This window comes from Amblyraja radiata, chromosome 17 (assembly GCF_010909765.2).
Source record: "Amblyraja radiata isolate CabotCenter1 chromosome 17, sAmbRad1.1.pri, whole genome shotgun sequence".
In the NCBI taxonomy this organism is placed as follows: domain Eukaryota; kingdom Metazoa; phylum Chordata; class Chondrichthyes; order Rajiformes; family Rajidae; genus Amblyraja; species Amblyraja radiata.
This window is the reverse complement of record NC_045972.1, coordinates 7,483,108-7,500,175: the sequence shown is the minus strand read 5'-3', so window position 1 is coordinate 7,500,175 and position 17,068 is coordinate 7,483,108. Positions and strand designations below refer to the sequence as shown.

Sequence of the window (17,068 nt, the reverse complement as noted above, 5' to 3'; positions counted from 1 at the left end):
TAGTTTGCATCAGGAATGAATGCATGCCATAATCCTGTTCTTTTTATCTCTTTACCAAAACATTGACATTTTAGATATAGATGCAGAAACACATTATGATCTACAGAAAACCATGAGTCATGAATGCCAGATAGCCAACATCTTTACTCAGTCAGAACATTTAAAGCAAATAGTATACATTTATTTACAAGAAAACAAAATAGTTTACAAGAGAGAAAGATGTCTTTAAGATTTACTGAAATAGAGGGGAGAGTTATGCAGATCACACAGTTCATTAGCATCAAATGGTCTGTTTTATGCTGTAATTTTCTACATAATAACAGCAAACATATCTGTGACTGGAAAGCAAATGGTCAGAAAATAAACCAGCAATTTAGTTTCAGTATTCTAATTTGAGAATTCTAAATTTCTAACGGGATCCGAGGTGCATTAGTCATTTGATGGACAATGTGCAATCAAATATTTTGGAAACCCGAACCTCAAGGACTGGCAAATGAGATAATGGCTAATGAACCCCAGGTTTAAACATTGTGGATCGAAATACAATTAACTGTATAAAGAATGTATTTTTGAGATCATTGGAACCAGAAGGAACTCAATGTGCTTGCAATGTTTGCACCAGCTGTTTGCAGAATTTATCTAATTTGTACCGCTCTGCTGGTGTTACCCCACAACCCCAATAATCTTCGTACTTATATTATTAAAATGTATCTCTTCTCTGAATTAAAGCCATACAATTCAGATTCTCAGCCGTCGCAAATTTGCACCCGATGTAACTTTGTGCAGAATCAAAGATTAGAAAATTAGATTTTTCCAGATCAAAGGACCTAATGCATTAAATTGTAATCAGTTCATTTCTGCATTTACAAAATGAACACACATCTAATACTTATAACATTTAGGATTTCAGTATTAAGACTTGCTCATGACAATACATTTGGCACAATCATGGGTACTAATATTCTAAGTTACAATCAAGTAAATAGTTTACACTTATATCCATTAATAAACTCTTGCTATTTTCACCTGTTGAACTCTCATCACTGGAGCTGCAAGAACCCTTTCGCAGTAACAGGTTCACCATGGTGGGGGAATTGGCAACTTTGAGCGGCGTCTCTCCTTTTCTGTTACTCTGATGGGGATTCCCTCCGTATTTCAACAGCAACTTTACAACCTGAAAAAGTGTTCCCCCCAAAAAGAAAATTGAGTTCAGATAACAAAAATATAACTTGACTGCAAATCAGTCGATAATCTTGTAACGGCATTGATGAGTTGCAACTACTTAAGTTAAACAAATCTTTGTGCTTCATTTGAGAGCATGGCGATAAATTTTATGAACCAGCATTCAGAAGTCTAAACTGTTGAACCAGAATCATGAGTTTGAACTTCAACACAGCAGCTTGCAGATTTAATTTTATGAAATCTGAAGAGAGAAGCAAATCTTTGTAACATTAACCATGAAATTATTAGAGAGTCTTCAAACAGATCTGATTTATTAATGGCAACTATATTCAAGGCAACATTATATATAGTTTGCTCCAGATCCACAAGTGTGGTTGGTGTACATCAGTCCTCTGAAGTGCTTGAGACTACAGAGTTCAGGGCGCAGTGAATGAATGGCCAATATGTTTTGCCAGTGACATCCATATACAGTGAAGAAGGGTCTCGACCCGAAACATCACCTATTCCTTTGCTCCATAGATGCTACCTCACCCACTGAGTTTCTCCAGCATTTTTGTCTACCTTCCATATACAGTGCATTCAGAAAGTATTCAGACCACATTTTGTTACGTTACAGCCTTATTCTAAAATGGATTAAATTCTTTTTTTTAGCATCAATCTACACACAATACTCCATAATAAAAAAAGAAATTTTTGCAAAGTAATTAAAAGGAAATTACTGAAATATCACATCTGCATAAGTATTCAGACCCTTTACTCAGTTGAGGCACCTTTGGCAGCGATTACAGCCTCACGTCTCCTTGGGTATGACGCTACAATCTTGGCACACCTGTATTTGGGTAATATCTCCCATTCTTCTCTGCATATCCTCTCAATCTCTGTCAGGTTGGATGGGGAGCATCGATGCACAGCTATTTTCAGGTCCCTCCAGAGATGTTCGATCGGGTTCATGTCCAGGCCATTCAAGGATATTCACAGACTTGTCACGAAGCCACTCCTGTGTTGTCTTGGCTGTGTGATTAGGGTTGTTGTCCTGTTGGAAGGTGAACCTCCGCCCCTGTTTGAGGTCCAGAACGCTCCGAGGCAGATTTTCATCAAGGATCTCTCTGCACTTTTCTCCATTCATCTTTCCCTCGATCCTGACTAGTCTCCCAATTCCTGCCGCTGAAAAATCCCCACAGCATGATGCTGCCACCACCATGCTTCACCGTAGGTATGGTATTGGCCAGGTGATGAGCGGTGCCTGGTTTCCTCCAGGCGTGACGCTCGGCATTCAGGCCAGAGTTCAATCTTGGTTTCATCAGACCAGAGAATCTTGTTTGGCAAGGTGCCTTTTGGCAAACTCCAAGCGGGCTGTCATGTGCGTTTTACTGAGGAGTGGCTTCCGTCTGGCCACTCTACCATAAAGGCCTGATTGATGGAGTGCTGCAGCTATTGTTGTCCTTCTGGAAGGTTCTCCCATCTCCACAGAGGAACTCTGGAGCTCCGTCAGAGTGACCATCTGGTTCTCGGTCACCTCCCTGACCAAGGCCCTTCTCCCCCGATTGCTCAGTTTGGCTGGGCGGCCAGCTCTGAAGGTTCCAAAGTTCTTCCATTTAAGAATGACAGAGGCCACTGTGCTCTTCGGGACCTGCAATGCTGCAGAAATTGTTTTATACCCATCCCCAGATCTGTGTCTTGACACAATCCTGTCTTGGAGGTCTACGGACAATTCCTTCATCTTCATGACTTGGTTTTTGCTCTGACATGCACTGTCAACTGTGGGACCTTGTATAGACAGGTGTGTGCCTTTCCAAATCATGTCCAATCAATTAAATTTACCACTGATGGACTCCAATCAAGTTGTTGAAACATCTCAAGGATAATCAATGGAAACAGGATGAACCTAAGCTTAATTTTGAGTGTCATAGCAAAGGGTCTGAATACGTATGTAAATGTGATATTTCAGTTATTTATTTTTAATTACTTTGCAAAAATTTCTAAACACCTGTTTTCGCTTCTTCATTCTGGGGTATTGTGTGTAGATTGATGATAAAAAAATTTTTTAATCCATTTTAAAATAAGGCTGTAACGTAACAAAATGTGGAAAACGTGAAGGAGTCTGAATACTTTCTGAATTCACTGCACCGTGAATGAATAAGCAAAAGTATTACACAGACAAAAACATTTTAAGTATGGAGACACAAGGGGTTGCTGTTGATGGAGCAGAAAAAAAAAACTGCTGGAGGAACCCATTGGACAGCATCTGTGAAGGGAAATAGATAGATGATGTCTCAGTTCGAAAAGCTTCTTCAGTGTGAAGAGTCCTGACTAGCCATTTCCCTCCACAGATACTGCCTGACCCACTGAGTCCCTTCAGCAGTTTGATTTTTTAAAGTATGTTCAGTTAGGCATCGAAAGAGGAAAGATCTGTAGTAACTCAGCGGATCAGGCAGCATCTCTGGAAAACATGGGCAGGTGATGTCTTGGCCGGATCCTTCTTCGGACTGATTGTGTGGGGGAGTGAGGAAAGAGAAGGCCAAAAGTGAAGCGGGGAAGGACAAAGCCCCACCTGGACATAACCATTTCACCCCTTCTACCTATTTTCCTTTCTCTGACTTGACAATTTGCACCTCTTCTATCCTTATCTTACACCTTCTGCCTTTTCATCCAAACATCTGCCTGTCGAAATCTCCCCCTTGCCAGGGCCGGATTTAGATGAAGAGAGGCCCTAAACTGTTCCACTTGTGAGGCCCCTCCCAATCCCCCACCCCTACGACTAGAGGAAGATGGTCCACCAGATTGACACCGATTTGCAGCCGAGCTTGGCCAATGAGATAAGGGGCTGGAAAGCTGCGCTTTTTATTTATTGCCAGTGCTAGTGTCGAGTTATTGGCTTAAAACACTATTATTCTGAAATGGAGGGCAAGGAAAATTACTGAAGGGTTGTTTAGAGACTACAGTGCGTTGAGACAGCATATGTAAGAAAGGCCTATGACAGTGTCAAAAATATTATACACCTTGCAGGGCTCTCAATTATTTTTATTTCTCTGTTGTCAGCCAGGCAACCTTGGCAGCTTTTTAAGTTGCCAAATGACAGTTTAGGTGGTCATTTAAGACGGCTTGCATGACACGTGCGATAATGTGCTCGGACGAAGTGCGTAGTTACCAGTCGGAATTATGCTCAATGAAGCATTCACATATTATTTCTGCTTCAAATAAAGTCACAAACTAAACATATTCACCAATCAAGACATGATATATGCCACAATGACATGCAGCAAAATTATAATACAGTATCTCAACTCTTGTTACACATTGCAATGAATCCAATTTCTATTATTTCTTTCCACTTCCAAACAAAAATGTGGTTGAATTATTCAGCGTATGGTCAACCTTGGTGAGACCAAACGCAGGCTTGGCGATTGCTTCGCACAACACCTCCACTCAATTCGCAATAACCAACCTGATCTCCCGGTGGCTCAACACTTCAACTCCCCTTCCCATTCCGAATCCGACCTTTCTGTCCTGGGCCTCCTCCATGGCCAGAGTGAGGCCCACCGCATATTGGAGGAGCAGCACCACATATTTGCTTGGGTAGTTTACACCCCAGTGGTATGAACATTGGCTTCTCTAATGTCAGGTAGTCCTTGCTTTCTCCCTACTTCCCCTCCCATTCCCAGCTCTCCCATAGCCTACTATCTCCGCCTCTTCCTTTCCTTTTCGTGTCCCCCCCCCCCCCCCCGACATGAATCTGAAGTTGGGTCTCGACCATAGATGCTGCCTTACCCGCTGATTTTCTCCAGCTTTTTTGTCTACCAATGGGATCCCACTACTGGCCACATCTTCCCATCTCCTCCCCTGTTGGCTTTCCGCAGAGACTGCTCCCTCCGTAACTCCCTGGTCAATTCATCTCTTCCCACCCAAAGCACCCCCTCTCCTGGCACTTTCCCTTGCAACCGCAGGAAATGCTAAACTTGTCGCTTTACCTCCCACCTTGACTCCATTCAAGGACCCAAGCAGTCTTTCCAGGTACGGCAGAGGTTCACCTGCACCTCCTCCAACCTCATCTATTGCATCCACTGCTCTAGGTGTCAGCTGCTCTACATCGGTGAGACCAAGCGTAGGCTTGGCGATCGCTTCGCCCAACACCTCCACTCGGTCTGCAATAACCAACATGATCTCCCGGTGGCTCAGCACTTCAACTCCCTTTCCCATTCCGAATCCGACCTTTCTGTCCTGGGCCTCTTCCATGGCCAGAGTGAGGCCCACCGTAAATTGGAGGAGCAGCACCTCATAATTCGCCTGGGCAGTTTACACCCCAACGGTATGAACATTGACTTCTTCAATTTCAGGTAATCCCTGTTTCTCCTCCCCTTCCCAGCTCTCCCTCAGCCCACTGTCTCCGCCTCTTCCTTTCTTCTTCCTGTCCCCCCCACCCTCACATCAGTCTGAAGAAGGGTCTCAACCCGAAACGACGCTTATTTCCTTCGCTCCGTAGATGCTGCCTCACCCGCTGAGTTTCTCCAGCATTTTTGTCTACCCATTCACACAAGTTCTGTTATCCCACTTTCCTCACCCACTTCCTACACATTAGCGGCAATTTTACAGAGACAAGTTAACCTACAAAGCCAATGCGTCTTTGGGATGTGGGAGGAAACCCACACGCATGCAAATTCAACACAGACAATGCCCGAGGACGGGATCGAACATAGGCGTGTGAGGCAGCAAGTCTACCAGCTGTGCCACTATATTTTGTTTTCCTACACACAAAAAATGATACGTTGATAATTTTGGTTACTAAATAAAATGAAAATATCAATTTTCAGTTTTAAATCTCCAAGTGACGCTATGTTCCCCATTACAGCTACTGTATGTTTTAATTAAGTTCAAGACTATGGGGCAGTACATTGGCCATAAAGTTGCTGCCTAAAAGTGCCAGAGACCCGGAATTGATCCTGAATATGGGTGCTGTCTGTATGGAGTTTGCTCCTTTTCCCTTTGATCGGATGGGTTTTCTCCGGGTGCTCTTGTTTCCTTCCACATTCCAAAGGTGTGCAGGAACCTATTTCAGACCCAACCAAAAACGTAATATTTTTATTTTGTCCAGAGATTCTGTCTGACCTGTTGAGTTACTCCAGCTTTTTGTTTCTATCGTCAGTTTAAACCAGCATCTGCAGTTCCTTCCTACACACACGATACTATACGATAGAACGTTATTAATACCAGGAGGGAAATTGTGTCTGTGTGTGTGTGGGTATATATATTATATACACACACACATATATATATTTATATAGTTATATATTCATATATAAATATACACTGTTTTGTTTTCTCGTTTGTAACATTGTTTACAGAGTACACTGCGGGGGAATGCGACTTTTATGTCGTATTCCCCTTCTCTGCCTCCGTCTGCGCTGAGGCCTAATGGCGGAGCTGGCGACCTCGAGGCTCAGGAGGCAGAGCCCGCCAGGACTCGCACTGAGCTCGCTCCCGTGAGGGCGGCCCGGCTCGGGGCTGGAACAGGGCTTCCGTGAGGGGCTGTGACGCTACCGTGAGGACAGCCGGCCCGAGGAAGGAACGGTGCTCCCGTCGGAGTGGCCGAGCTCGGGGAGGTACGGCGTTCCCAGCCCGAGGGAGAAGCGGCGCCCGGTCGGGCGGCACAGACCGAGGGAGGCGCGGCGCTCGGTCGGGGCTGTTGCCCCGCCAGAGGAGGGCGGCGCCTGTCTGGGCGGCCCAGCCCGAGGGCCGAGCGGCGCCCAGTTGGGGCGGCCCGCCCGAGGGAGGAGCGGTGCCCGGCGGGGGTGGCCACCGCCGAGGGAGGAGGGTGCCCGGTCGGGGCGGCCCAGCAAGAGGGAGGAGCGGCGACCGGTCCGGGCGCCCAGCACGAGGAGGAGCGGTGCCGGTCGGGGCCAGGCCCAGCCCGAGGAGAGGAGCGGCGCCCGGTCGGGCGGCCCAGCCGAGGCTGAGACTGGTAACGGCACTCACGTCGAGGGCGATCCGGGCTCGGGGCTGGAACGAATGCTCCGGTGGGCTTGCACGGTGGTCTGGCGGTGGTGACCTGAGTCCGGGGTTTCGGCCGCGGGCCAGCCGGCTGGTCAGCAGACTGCTGTGAGCGGCAGCTTCGACCCCCCGGGCCGCGGTGTTTGAGCCGCGGGACAGTCGTAACATCGCCCGGGGGGTATCGCCTCAGCGCAGAAGGAGAAGAGGAGGGAAGAGACTGGAGACCTAAGACTTTTGCCTCCATCACAGTGAGGAGATGTTGGGTGGACTCACTGTGGTGGATGTTAATATGTGTTTATTGTTGTTTTTTATTGTATTGTATTGTATTGTATGTATGACTGCTTCAATTTCGTTCAGACTTCGGTCTGAATGACAATAAAAGGCTATCTATCTATCTATATAACAATGCTTACATATTCTGTTGTGCTGCTGCAAGTAAGGATTTCATTGTTCTAACTGGGACGTGAGAGAATAAAACACTCTTGACTCATGTCACTAATGTGTGGGATAGAACTAGTGTACGGGTGATCGGTGGTTGGTGTGCACTCGATGGGCCGAAGGGCCTGTTTCCATGCTGTATCATTAAATTAAACTAAAATCACTAAAACCAGAGGGAGTCTAAAGAAGAAGGGTCTCTACCCGAAACGTCACCCAATTTCTTCTATCCAGAGTTGTTGGCTGCTTCGTGGAGTTCCCCCGCACAATTAAAGCATGGAAAAATCTTCACCTACCATAGATACCCAACCAGACGCAACTAAATTTAAGGTACCTCTTTTTTCCCCCAAGTACCCTTTTTTGCTTAAGTCCAAGTCAAGAGTCAAGAGAGTTTTATTGTCATGTGTCCCAGATAGGCCAATGAAATTCTTGCTTGCTGCAGCACAACAGAATATGTAAACATAATACAGAACAGGAGATAAAAGTTCAGTGTGTTTATATACCATAGACCATATATATACACAATAAATAAGATAAAATGCAATAGGCTGTTATTGTTCAGCCCTCCTCCACCTCCAGTTTAAATTCCATTTAGAATATTTATGGAGGACCTGGAAACCAGAAGCAAGAGTTACTCCAGGGAGTTCCTCCAGATCCAGGGTCAGGGAGTGATTCTGTGTTGGTTTTCAGCGGTTGCAGTGAGGCGGCGACCAGACAGCAATGGCGGCCAGATCTCCCACAATTCAAAGCGAGGGAGAAAGTGCCCTGCGCCGACCAGTTGCCGTGGCAGTGCGCATGTGCAGGGCGGCCGATGATGTGCTGGCCGTGGTTGTGCGCAAGTGCAGTGGGAGGATGTGCTGGCCGTAGCAGTGCGCATGTGCAAGGTGGCCTGCCATGCCGGCGGATGAGGAGCAAGCGGAGAGCGGAGACCCGGCGGCCCGGACGTGGATACGGATGGCGGGCGGAGACGGAGAGTGACAGAGAAAGAGATAAAGAGGGGGGCCCGGCCAGAGTTGAACGGCAGGTGTCCTGCCTTGGCCGGAGGTCCCGTAGATTTTGAGGCCTTAGCTATGGGCCTAGTGGTAAATCCGGCTCTGCAAGGCCCCCCTAGATCTCGAGGCCCTAAGCTTAAACTTGTGAAGCTTACACGTAAATCCGGCCCTGCCCCTCACCTATGTCCACATTACCTGCTAGGCTTTGTTCTGTCCATCATTGCTGCCAGCTTTCTCCACCCCTCCCCCTCACATCAAAATCAGTTTGAAGAAGGATCCTGACCCAAAATGTCACCTATTCATGTTCTTCAGAGATGCTGCCTGACCCACTGAGTTACTCCATCACTTTATGCCCATTTTGTAAACCAGCAACTGCAGTTTCTCATGTCTTTGTTTACACATGCATCAATATTCAATCGACTGGATCAATATTAAATACTTTATTCGGAACTGTTAAACATCAGTGCATCAAAAAGGTTAATTTTCAGAATCTTTACTGGAACAAAAGGATGTCATTCTATGTAGAATAAATCAAATCAATATTCTACCGACTGTACATTCAAGCTCTAGGCAAAAAATGGTTATCTATAGCTGCATCTCACCCTGCAGCAGAATTTTCTCATCACTAGCAGTTTTTAAAGTTGGTCAAGTAATTTTACACACCAATAATGCGCATAAAATATAGTTAACCCTACCATAAGCATTCTCAGAGCCTTTCAAAATCATATCAGATTATTCACTGCTATTGCACAAGGAAACAGGAGGAGGACCCCCACCCTCCTCAAGCCTGGCCATTCTATACGATCATTATTGATCTACACCAGGTCTTAAATCCTCAAACATAGCAACATGGTGCATAATTTACCAATCTTTCAAAAGTATAGCTACCTCGTCTTTAACTACTCCCAATGATCTGGCCACTACAATCCCCCTTTTTCCTTTTAACACAATATCTAAGATTTATCATATGATGTTAGATTTATTACTAACGAGTCACTCTGGCATCACAAAGGATTTTGTGCTTGTGCTTCCAGAGAGAAACTTGCATCTGCAAATTTGAGACATGGGAGAGAAACTGAATCTTGGCTAATAGTATAACTCAAATTCTAACAATGTCTTATTTGCAATAGCGTTTTTGTTGAAAACAATGCGAAATTATGAATGGACGAGTTTTTGAGATATGTGATTGGCAAATCACAAAACAAAAAGTTTTAAAACTAAGGTGTTAATTGCAGAGGACATTTTAATGGAAGATTTGGACAAGGTGGAAAAAATGCGAATTAAATAAAATTCCGATCAGTTCAGAAATGAAGATATTCTATCTGACACCTTCAGTTTCGTCAGAGGAAGGGTCTCGACCCGAAACGTCGCCCATTCCTTCTCTCCAGAGATGCTGCCAGCCCCGCTGAGCTACTCCAGCTTTTTGTGTCTACCTTTGGTTTAAACCAGCACCTGCAGTTCCTTCCTACACTTTCCTTTGTTATTTAAATCTTCAGATATTAAATTTATCTAACTCAAATAATAAAACCTTCAACATACAGACTATCGAACTGAACAGACCTTGCGGTGACCATTGTTAGCTGCATCATGGAGAGGTGCATCATCATCCAAGCCTTTTGTATTGACCTCAGCGCCTGCTGCAAGGAGTTGCTTAGCCACGTCATAGTAACCCCTATTGCAAGCTTCATGCAGAGCAGTCCAACCTGAAAATAAATCAATACAATGCTTAAATATCCTGATAAACATTACTTGTTTATTTTGTGACTCAGTATATTTTATTTTAACAAGTATGCACAGTAGTTTTAGTATGCAGATTTTTCAAAACAAAAAAGGTTCCTTACACAATCAGTCTAATTTCAGCAGACGTACAATACTCAACAGATTAGAATTAGGGGTCACGTTTGTGGGCAGCAGAATTAGCAGGGTCTGTTTTTAACATCTCCTGACATTCTCATTTTCACAGTTATTTGTTACTTTTATTTGCCATACATTCTTTATCACTAATTATCTCATGTTACTTTCCATCATCTATCCAGTGATGTTCTATGGCAGGATTTAGTTTCCCAAAAGGATGAAAGAACATAAGTGCCCAGAATTATCAAGGACCATAATGGTACAGTTTCTTTTGAAGTGCCAGTTGGTGTGAGGGGGAGTTTATGGCTTATTACAGATTACTAGTTAGGTATTGAATTTAGCACCTCAGGGTTCTGGGGTTAATATGAAAGTTTAAACAATAACGAAAGGCAACTTCTTTGTACCACAGCTGTCAAATTCCTAGCCTGAATGAATGCATTTGCATTTTCATGATCGAAACAGATTTTTATGCCCTCAAAGATGTCTTTAGCATAGATCGCCTTAAGTTTATCCAGTGTACAAATCAAAACCAGCTAAGTACAGGGCAAACATTTATGTAGCTGAAATTGTAATAGTACAAATAAACCAGATTTCTTTTTTTCTGAGAAGTATGTGATTCAATAGCACATTTTTCTCCCTTGCTCAATTTTCTCCTCCTGCTTGTACAGATGGGTAACAGACAAGCAAATTGCTGCATCTCTCATACTAATTTTCCAAACAAAAACCTGCTTGTTGATGATTATATTACCTGCAAAATCTTTCACATTCACATCTGCACCTTCACTGATGAGTTCTTTTATGCGACGTGCTTCTCCTCGAATGGCAGCACGGTGAAGTCGAGTCTCTCCACGTTCATTCCTCTTATTTACTTTGTCTTTGGTTTTGGAAGCAGAACTCGGTGTTCTCTTTTGTCCAAAAATCGACTGTGAGGGGTGATTTGGGGTACGATCTGTACACAACATAACTTTGTGTTTAACTGCACATTGGTTGCCTTAAAGTTAGACACATTTGATTTCTTATATAACAACAAAAAATATAGTTCTTTAATTCGTTCATCTGAAATTTTTGCGATCTCTTCAGTTTAAAGCACCTTGTGTATACTTTGTTTAGATGCACTTAGTCATCTTTCAACAACATTTGGCAGCTTGACCAAGTTAATTTTTGGCTGAATTTACTTACAAGAACAAAACTAAGTTTGAATGATGCAGAAACCTTGAAAAAAAAGTGGGATAAAAATAACTGGAGAAGGAATAATTTCCAGATTAACTGCTATCAGAACAAGAAATAAAGCTGGGTGGATGGTACCCAATTGAGTTACAGAACAGCATTACACATAAACAAAACATCCAGTGGATGAGAGACTGAGAACTGGAAATGTGTACACAAGATGGCTTCGCAACGGGGATAATGTATTGGGAGAAAATAAGTGGAAAGAGGCAAAGAAAGGAGAGAGAAAGCATTGAGAACATAACAGAGATGAAAGTAATAGATTAAGGTTCATTGTGGCAGATAATTGGACATGCATACGTTCACAGGCAATCCTGGTTAAGGAGCATAGCAGAGAGGAAGCGAGTCGTCTTGTGATTTCAAATGGAAGTGCAACAGTCCAAATGTTGAGATCCGAGGCCCTCTTGTGGGATAATGCATATTTGCCAATATTTCTGTTTTGTTATCACACACGAACAATTGTACATTTCTCCAAACTTTTTGCCACAATTCTAATGTACGAATCTCTCCCTCTATATATAAACATTCTAAAACTAGCTTTTTGAGTGAAAATAAATCGTAGCAATCTGAGGAAATAATCCAAATGTTTTAGAAAGAGAGAAAGGGACAGAGGGGATGTAGATCATATCATAAGTTGGAAAATTCAATGCTTATGTCATCGAGCTGTAAACTGCACAGGCAAAATATGAGGTGCTGCTTCCCTCCTACAATAAGCGAGTTCAGTATTCCGACTGCGCATGCCCAGGCCATAAGTCACTCGCTATAAACATTCTCGGCAGCTGTGGTGCTGCGTTGTGTGCAGGCCTGCATCTTGTCCGTGGTCGGGGTCGGGCCCAGGTCTCCAGGCGCTGTTGAGTTGCTGCTGGGCCGTCCCCGTCTCCTCCTGGGTGTCCCGTCCCTGTCCGGGGGTGGCCCTGGGCTTGCAGCCGGCACGGAGGGGGGCACTGGCTCCAGCTCAGCTCTGCCTGTCCAGCCGGGTTGGCCGGCAGCCGGGACACAGGCCTGGAGCAGTGGTGGCCCCAGATTTGCAGCCGGCGTGGGGGCCCTGGCTCCAGCTCGGCTTTGCCTGTCCAGCCGGGTTGGCCGGCAGCCGGGGAGCAGGCCTGGAGCGGTGGTGGCCACGGACTTGCAGCCGGCAGCGTTGCGGCGCCGGGGACCCGGGTTCGATCCTGGCTGCGGATGAGGTGCGGTTCTGTGTGCATGCAACAGCCGAGACTGTCTCTCCGCCAGTCCAGTCCCCCTCCTCCCTCCCCCACACCCCCCCCACTCCCAATCTGCCCCCCATATCTTGCTGTTACACCCCGCTCTCCCGCTACCTGGCATCCCCGTTCCTCAGATTTAAAATGTTTCTACACATAAATCATGAATAATGATAAGAATTTATACAGTTTATACAGTCAGCACTTTGTTATAGCGAGTGACCTTTGACAAATCCCATGATTCCTTGCGTTTTTCCGAATACCAAACTCTCTTATTGAGAAAGAGCATAATCAAATAGTAATAATTGAAACGTTCTTTGTCAAATTCTATGTATTTTTATTCGTATATTGAGATCAAACCAAATATAAAGAAAATATGAAATATTTCCCTAAAAGGCAATGGCCACATGGCCTTGTTAAAACAAAGATTAATGGGCCTGTTCCACTTTGGTGACTTTTTAGGCGACGGCAGGGGACTATGCAGTCGCCACATGGTCGGCACATGTTCGCGGGTGTTTGCTGGGGAGTCGTCTTCATGGTCGTGAGGAGTTCCCGCATTCTGGGAACTAGTCGTGGCCTCATTATGGTCGCCACAAATATTTCAACAGCAAGAAATCAATGCAAGCTGCTCTTTTAAGGAACAATGGAATCGTTGAGCTTCTCATTTGTAAGAATTTCAGCCAATATTTGAAGAACTTTAGTAAGTCTGTTCACAATCCCAAGTGCGACACAATTAATACATTACTTTGGACATGTAGCTACAACCAATTAATTATTGATGGTGATGGTATTTTTAATTATACACGGTTATGTTGTCTTTCTTTGTGGTACCATAATGCTGCCATTGCCAGCTTGATTAAATATAGTTGAAATTAATGCAGAAAATGGAAATATTCAGGCAAAACCTTATCTCTAGAGAGGGCCTAAGTTAATCTTCCAGGTCAATGTACGACCTTTCACAAATACCAACTGTCCTGATTACTTCCAGCATTTTTAGTTTTTGATTTCAGAATCACATCATTTGCAGGACTGCTTTTCTGATAGTTGAATAGTTGCAATAATATTAACCTTGATATAGATTCACTTTGGTGTCACTGACTTAAGTCAGTTACTATACTCCATGTCTATTTGTTATAGAGGAGTTCTCTATACAGCACGTTACTTTTTTTCTTGGTCTATTTATGCCAAACAAATTCACAACATAAACGCCGCTGTCCCTTTTGTCCTTCAGTCTATATGGGAGGAAATCGCAGCGTGCCAATAATAAAATATAAATAATGGACCATAATCAGATGTGCTTCGACTCTATATTTCAAGGGCAAAGGTGAGCAGATCTCACAGTTTAGTAGACAAAAGAACACAGAACCTTTTCATTAGAGCAAAAAAAAGGTCATGAAGGTCTTCAAGAGGTATAGAAAATATTTATCAGAAAGGTTTAAGGCATGAAGGATCTTAGAGAGAACCGGTGAAACTAGTGTCATTCTCCTTGAAGCAAAATAGTATGTGTGCAAGTTGATTAATAGCTACACGAATACCGCAGTTTAGTTAGATTGTGAAGAAATGCTAATCCCATTTGCTGAGGGAACATGTGAGTGAGGAACGCCGATTTCAGGCAGGGGTTAAGAATTTAAAGATTTAAGCAATTTAAAATTAACTGCAAAATTACAAATTGGCAATGCTCAAATGTGAACCTTTACATTTGAGACAGATCCTTACAAAGATACGGACAGAGATGCAATGGGTTTCTTGAGGTTGGTTAAACTTTGTAAAGACATTGGACGGTCTGGGCTACAAGGAATTCGGAGGTTCAACCTGAAGGCATTGCATGTCCAGAATCAAGAGAAGGGTCTCGACCCGAAACGTCGCCCATTCCTTCTCTCCAGAGATGCTGCCTCACCCGCTGAGTTACTCCAGCATTTTGTTTCTACCCAAGATTACTACAAAGTATCCCGAGACATTCGAAAAAAAAACTGTGAAGAATATTTATGCAAGGATGAATCTATGAACTGTAAAGCAATTAGGCAAAGAAATCGAGGTGGTGAGCTGACGGCATTAACACAGCCGTCAGGAAACACAAAGGAAATTTGACAGGGGAGCGCCCACAAAATCTAAGATGCTAAAACCTTGCCAACTAGAACTAGTAATCGGGTGAAGTATCAACTGGAACTCACCATACTGGGCAATAACTTCCCTCTGCTCTGGCCTGAACCCCCCACAAATTAGGCGCTAATGCGCCTAATCTATTTACCATCTCAGGAGAGTTTAGGTTGGATGGCAGCTTATGCACTTAAGATGAAATGCAGCATCACATGAGATTGCTTTGTGGTTCACTGAAACTTTGTCCAGACCAAACTAAGGATGGAGTATGAAGGCGACAAATAAGGTGACAATTAACAAGAAGCTCAGGGTTGATGTAATGAAGGTGTCAACAAATGACTCAGCAAATCTCAAACTGGTCTCGAGATGTAAATGAGGCATTACAATGCTCAACAAGTACAATATACTGCATTGGAAATAGCACAAGCAGATCACTGTGTCACTTGGAAGACATGTTTGTGTTTCTGAAAACAGCATAGGAAGAATTTAACAGGTCACTTGGCAGTAGCTGTGTTTGTATGTGAATAATGAAGAATGATTATGGTGAAAACCAAATTTAACATCTCTTTATCAACACTGGCACAATTTGCTGGATATTTGCAGTATTTTCTCTGGTAGATTTTCAGCATTTTGTTTTTTACAAGGTAAGTGCATTTTGTCAATTTATAAGAATTCAATTATTACATAACCATTACCTTGATTGTGACATTGCATGAAAAAAAGTACCGCAAGTAAATCAAAACAATTGTAAAAACTTAAAATATTTCACTTTCATCACCACCGCATGCATACGTTCCAGATTTTCAATTATTCTTACAGCTGACCTGGACTATTTGCTGATTCTTCTGCCGTCATTTGCATCAGCAAAGCAACTTGTTGTCGTTCTGAGAGTGGACAGCCTGCCCTTATTCCTGCCCCAAACAATCCAGACCTTCTGGTTCCAGCCTCTTTCTTCACTCTTTTCCGTTCTGGACCTTGCTTTTCTGTAAGCAAAGATGACAAAGAATTTTTGTTTTGTGAGGAGCAAGACATTTTGTGTTGCACGTACTATTTTAAAGTCTTGGCATATTTTTCCACCTTCTTTGGTTTTATCCCCTTTATGCACCTTCTAACGGTGTGAACAGACTGGTATCTCACAACAACAATGTTCTTCATCTATGAGCCTGGGGAAGCCAAGCATCTGAAAAACAATCTGACATTGTGGAACAAAATTAACCCTTGTGTAATAGTCGCGCATTTGCCCATTTCTTTCAGAATCGCTAACAGTATGACATCAGGATTCTGTACGATTCTAATTTGCACTTGCTAGGCTAGAGAATAAATTTGGAATTTTGCCAGAATCGATGGTCACTCGGCATAATCACTTCTTTTTTTTGCTTTCAAAAACAACTTTAAATGTAAAGTGGTCTAAGAATCCCATAATACAAGAAAAAAATATGATTTTTTTCATCGCATTTATCCAAAAATGAAATAATCACAACAAGCAAAGTCGCCAACATGCCACCTATACTAATAAAATAAAATAGATTGCAAAATTAACTTCAAGTATTAAAGTCCTATTGCAATACAGAGCTGCCAAGTTTTCTCAGAGCATTTCAGTATTCTAGTACCTGAAAATCAGTATTTTGCTGAGGAAATCAGTATTTTTACGCTATGGGCTGAATTTTTTTTTTTTTTTCATGTACGGTCATACCCATGTAAGAGTACAAGAATGCATAACTTGTTTAATTTATATTTGTAATACAGAGATTGTGTATTATATGTCATAGCTGCTTTCTTGCATCTCTCTCTCTTTCTCTTTGTTGGCTGCAGCCATCGTCTGTTTCAGTAAGGGAAGCTGGTCGGTGATTGGTCGCAACGCCCCTCGGAGACTCCGTTTGATTGGCCACCGAGTGACCAGCGCATTATGTGATTGGACACAATGCCCTTGGAGACAGCAGCTGATTGGATGGGAGGAGACCGATTTGTTGATTGGACGGGAATTTTAAGGGAAGCTGGTCGGTGATTGGACACAACCCCCTTAGAGACAGCGGTTGATTGGCCACCAAATAATCGGGCAATAAAAAATTTGACAAATAGGAAAACAAAAAAATCGGA

General features: G+C 43.4%; 1 protein-coding gene across 5 annotated transcripts in view; it reads right to left on the bottom strand.

Annotated features, from left to right (window-relative positions):
- The window catches only part of ankrd11 (ankyrin repeat domain 11), a 166,189-nt gene that overhangs the window by 26,308 nt on the left and 122,813 nt on the right, over positions 1 to 17,068 (bottom strand). For all 5 annotated transcript variants that reach the window (XM_033035670.1, XM_033035669.1, XM_033035672.1 and 2 more), the window contains 4 exons: positions 15,796 to 15,954; positions 11,197 to 11,397; positions 10,155 to 10,297; positions 1,027 to 1,174 (listed from right to left, as the gene is read on the bottom strand). In XM_033035670.1, the coding sequence (XP_032891561.1) occupies positions 1,027 to 1,174; positions 10,155 to 10,297; positions 11,197 to 11,397; positions 15,796 to 15,954 (651 nt within the window). The remainder of the gene's footprint in view (positions 1 to 1,026; positions 1,175 to 10,154; positions 10,298 to 11,196; positions 11,398 to 15,795; positions 15,955 to 17,068) is intronic.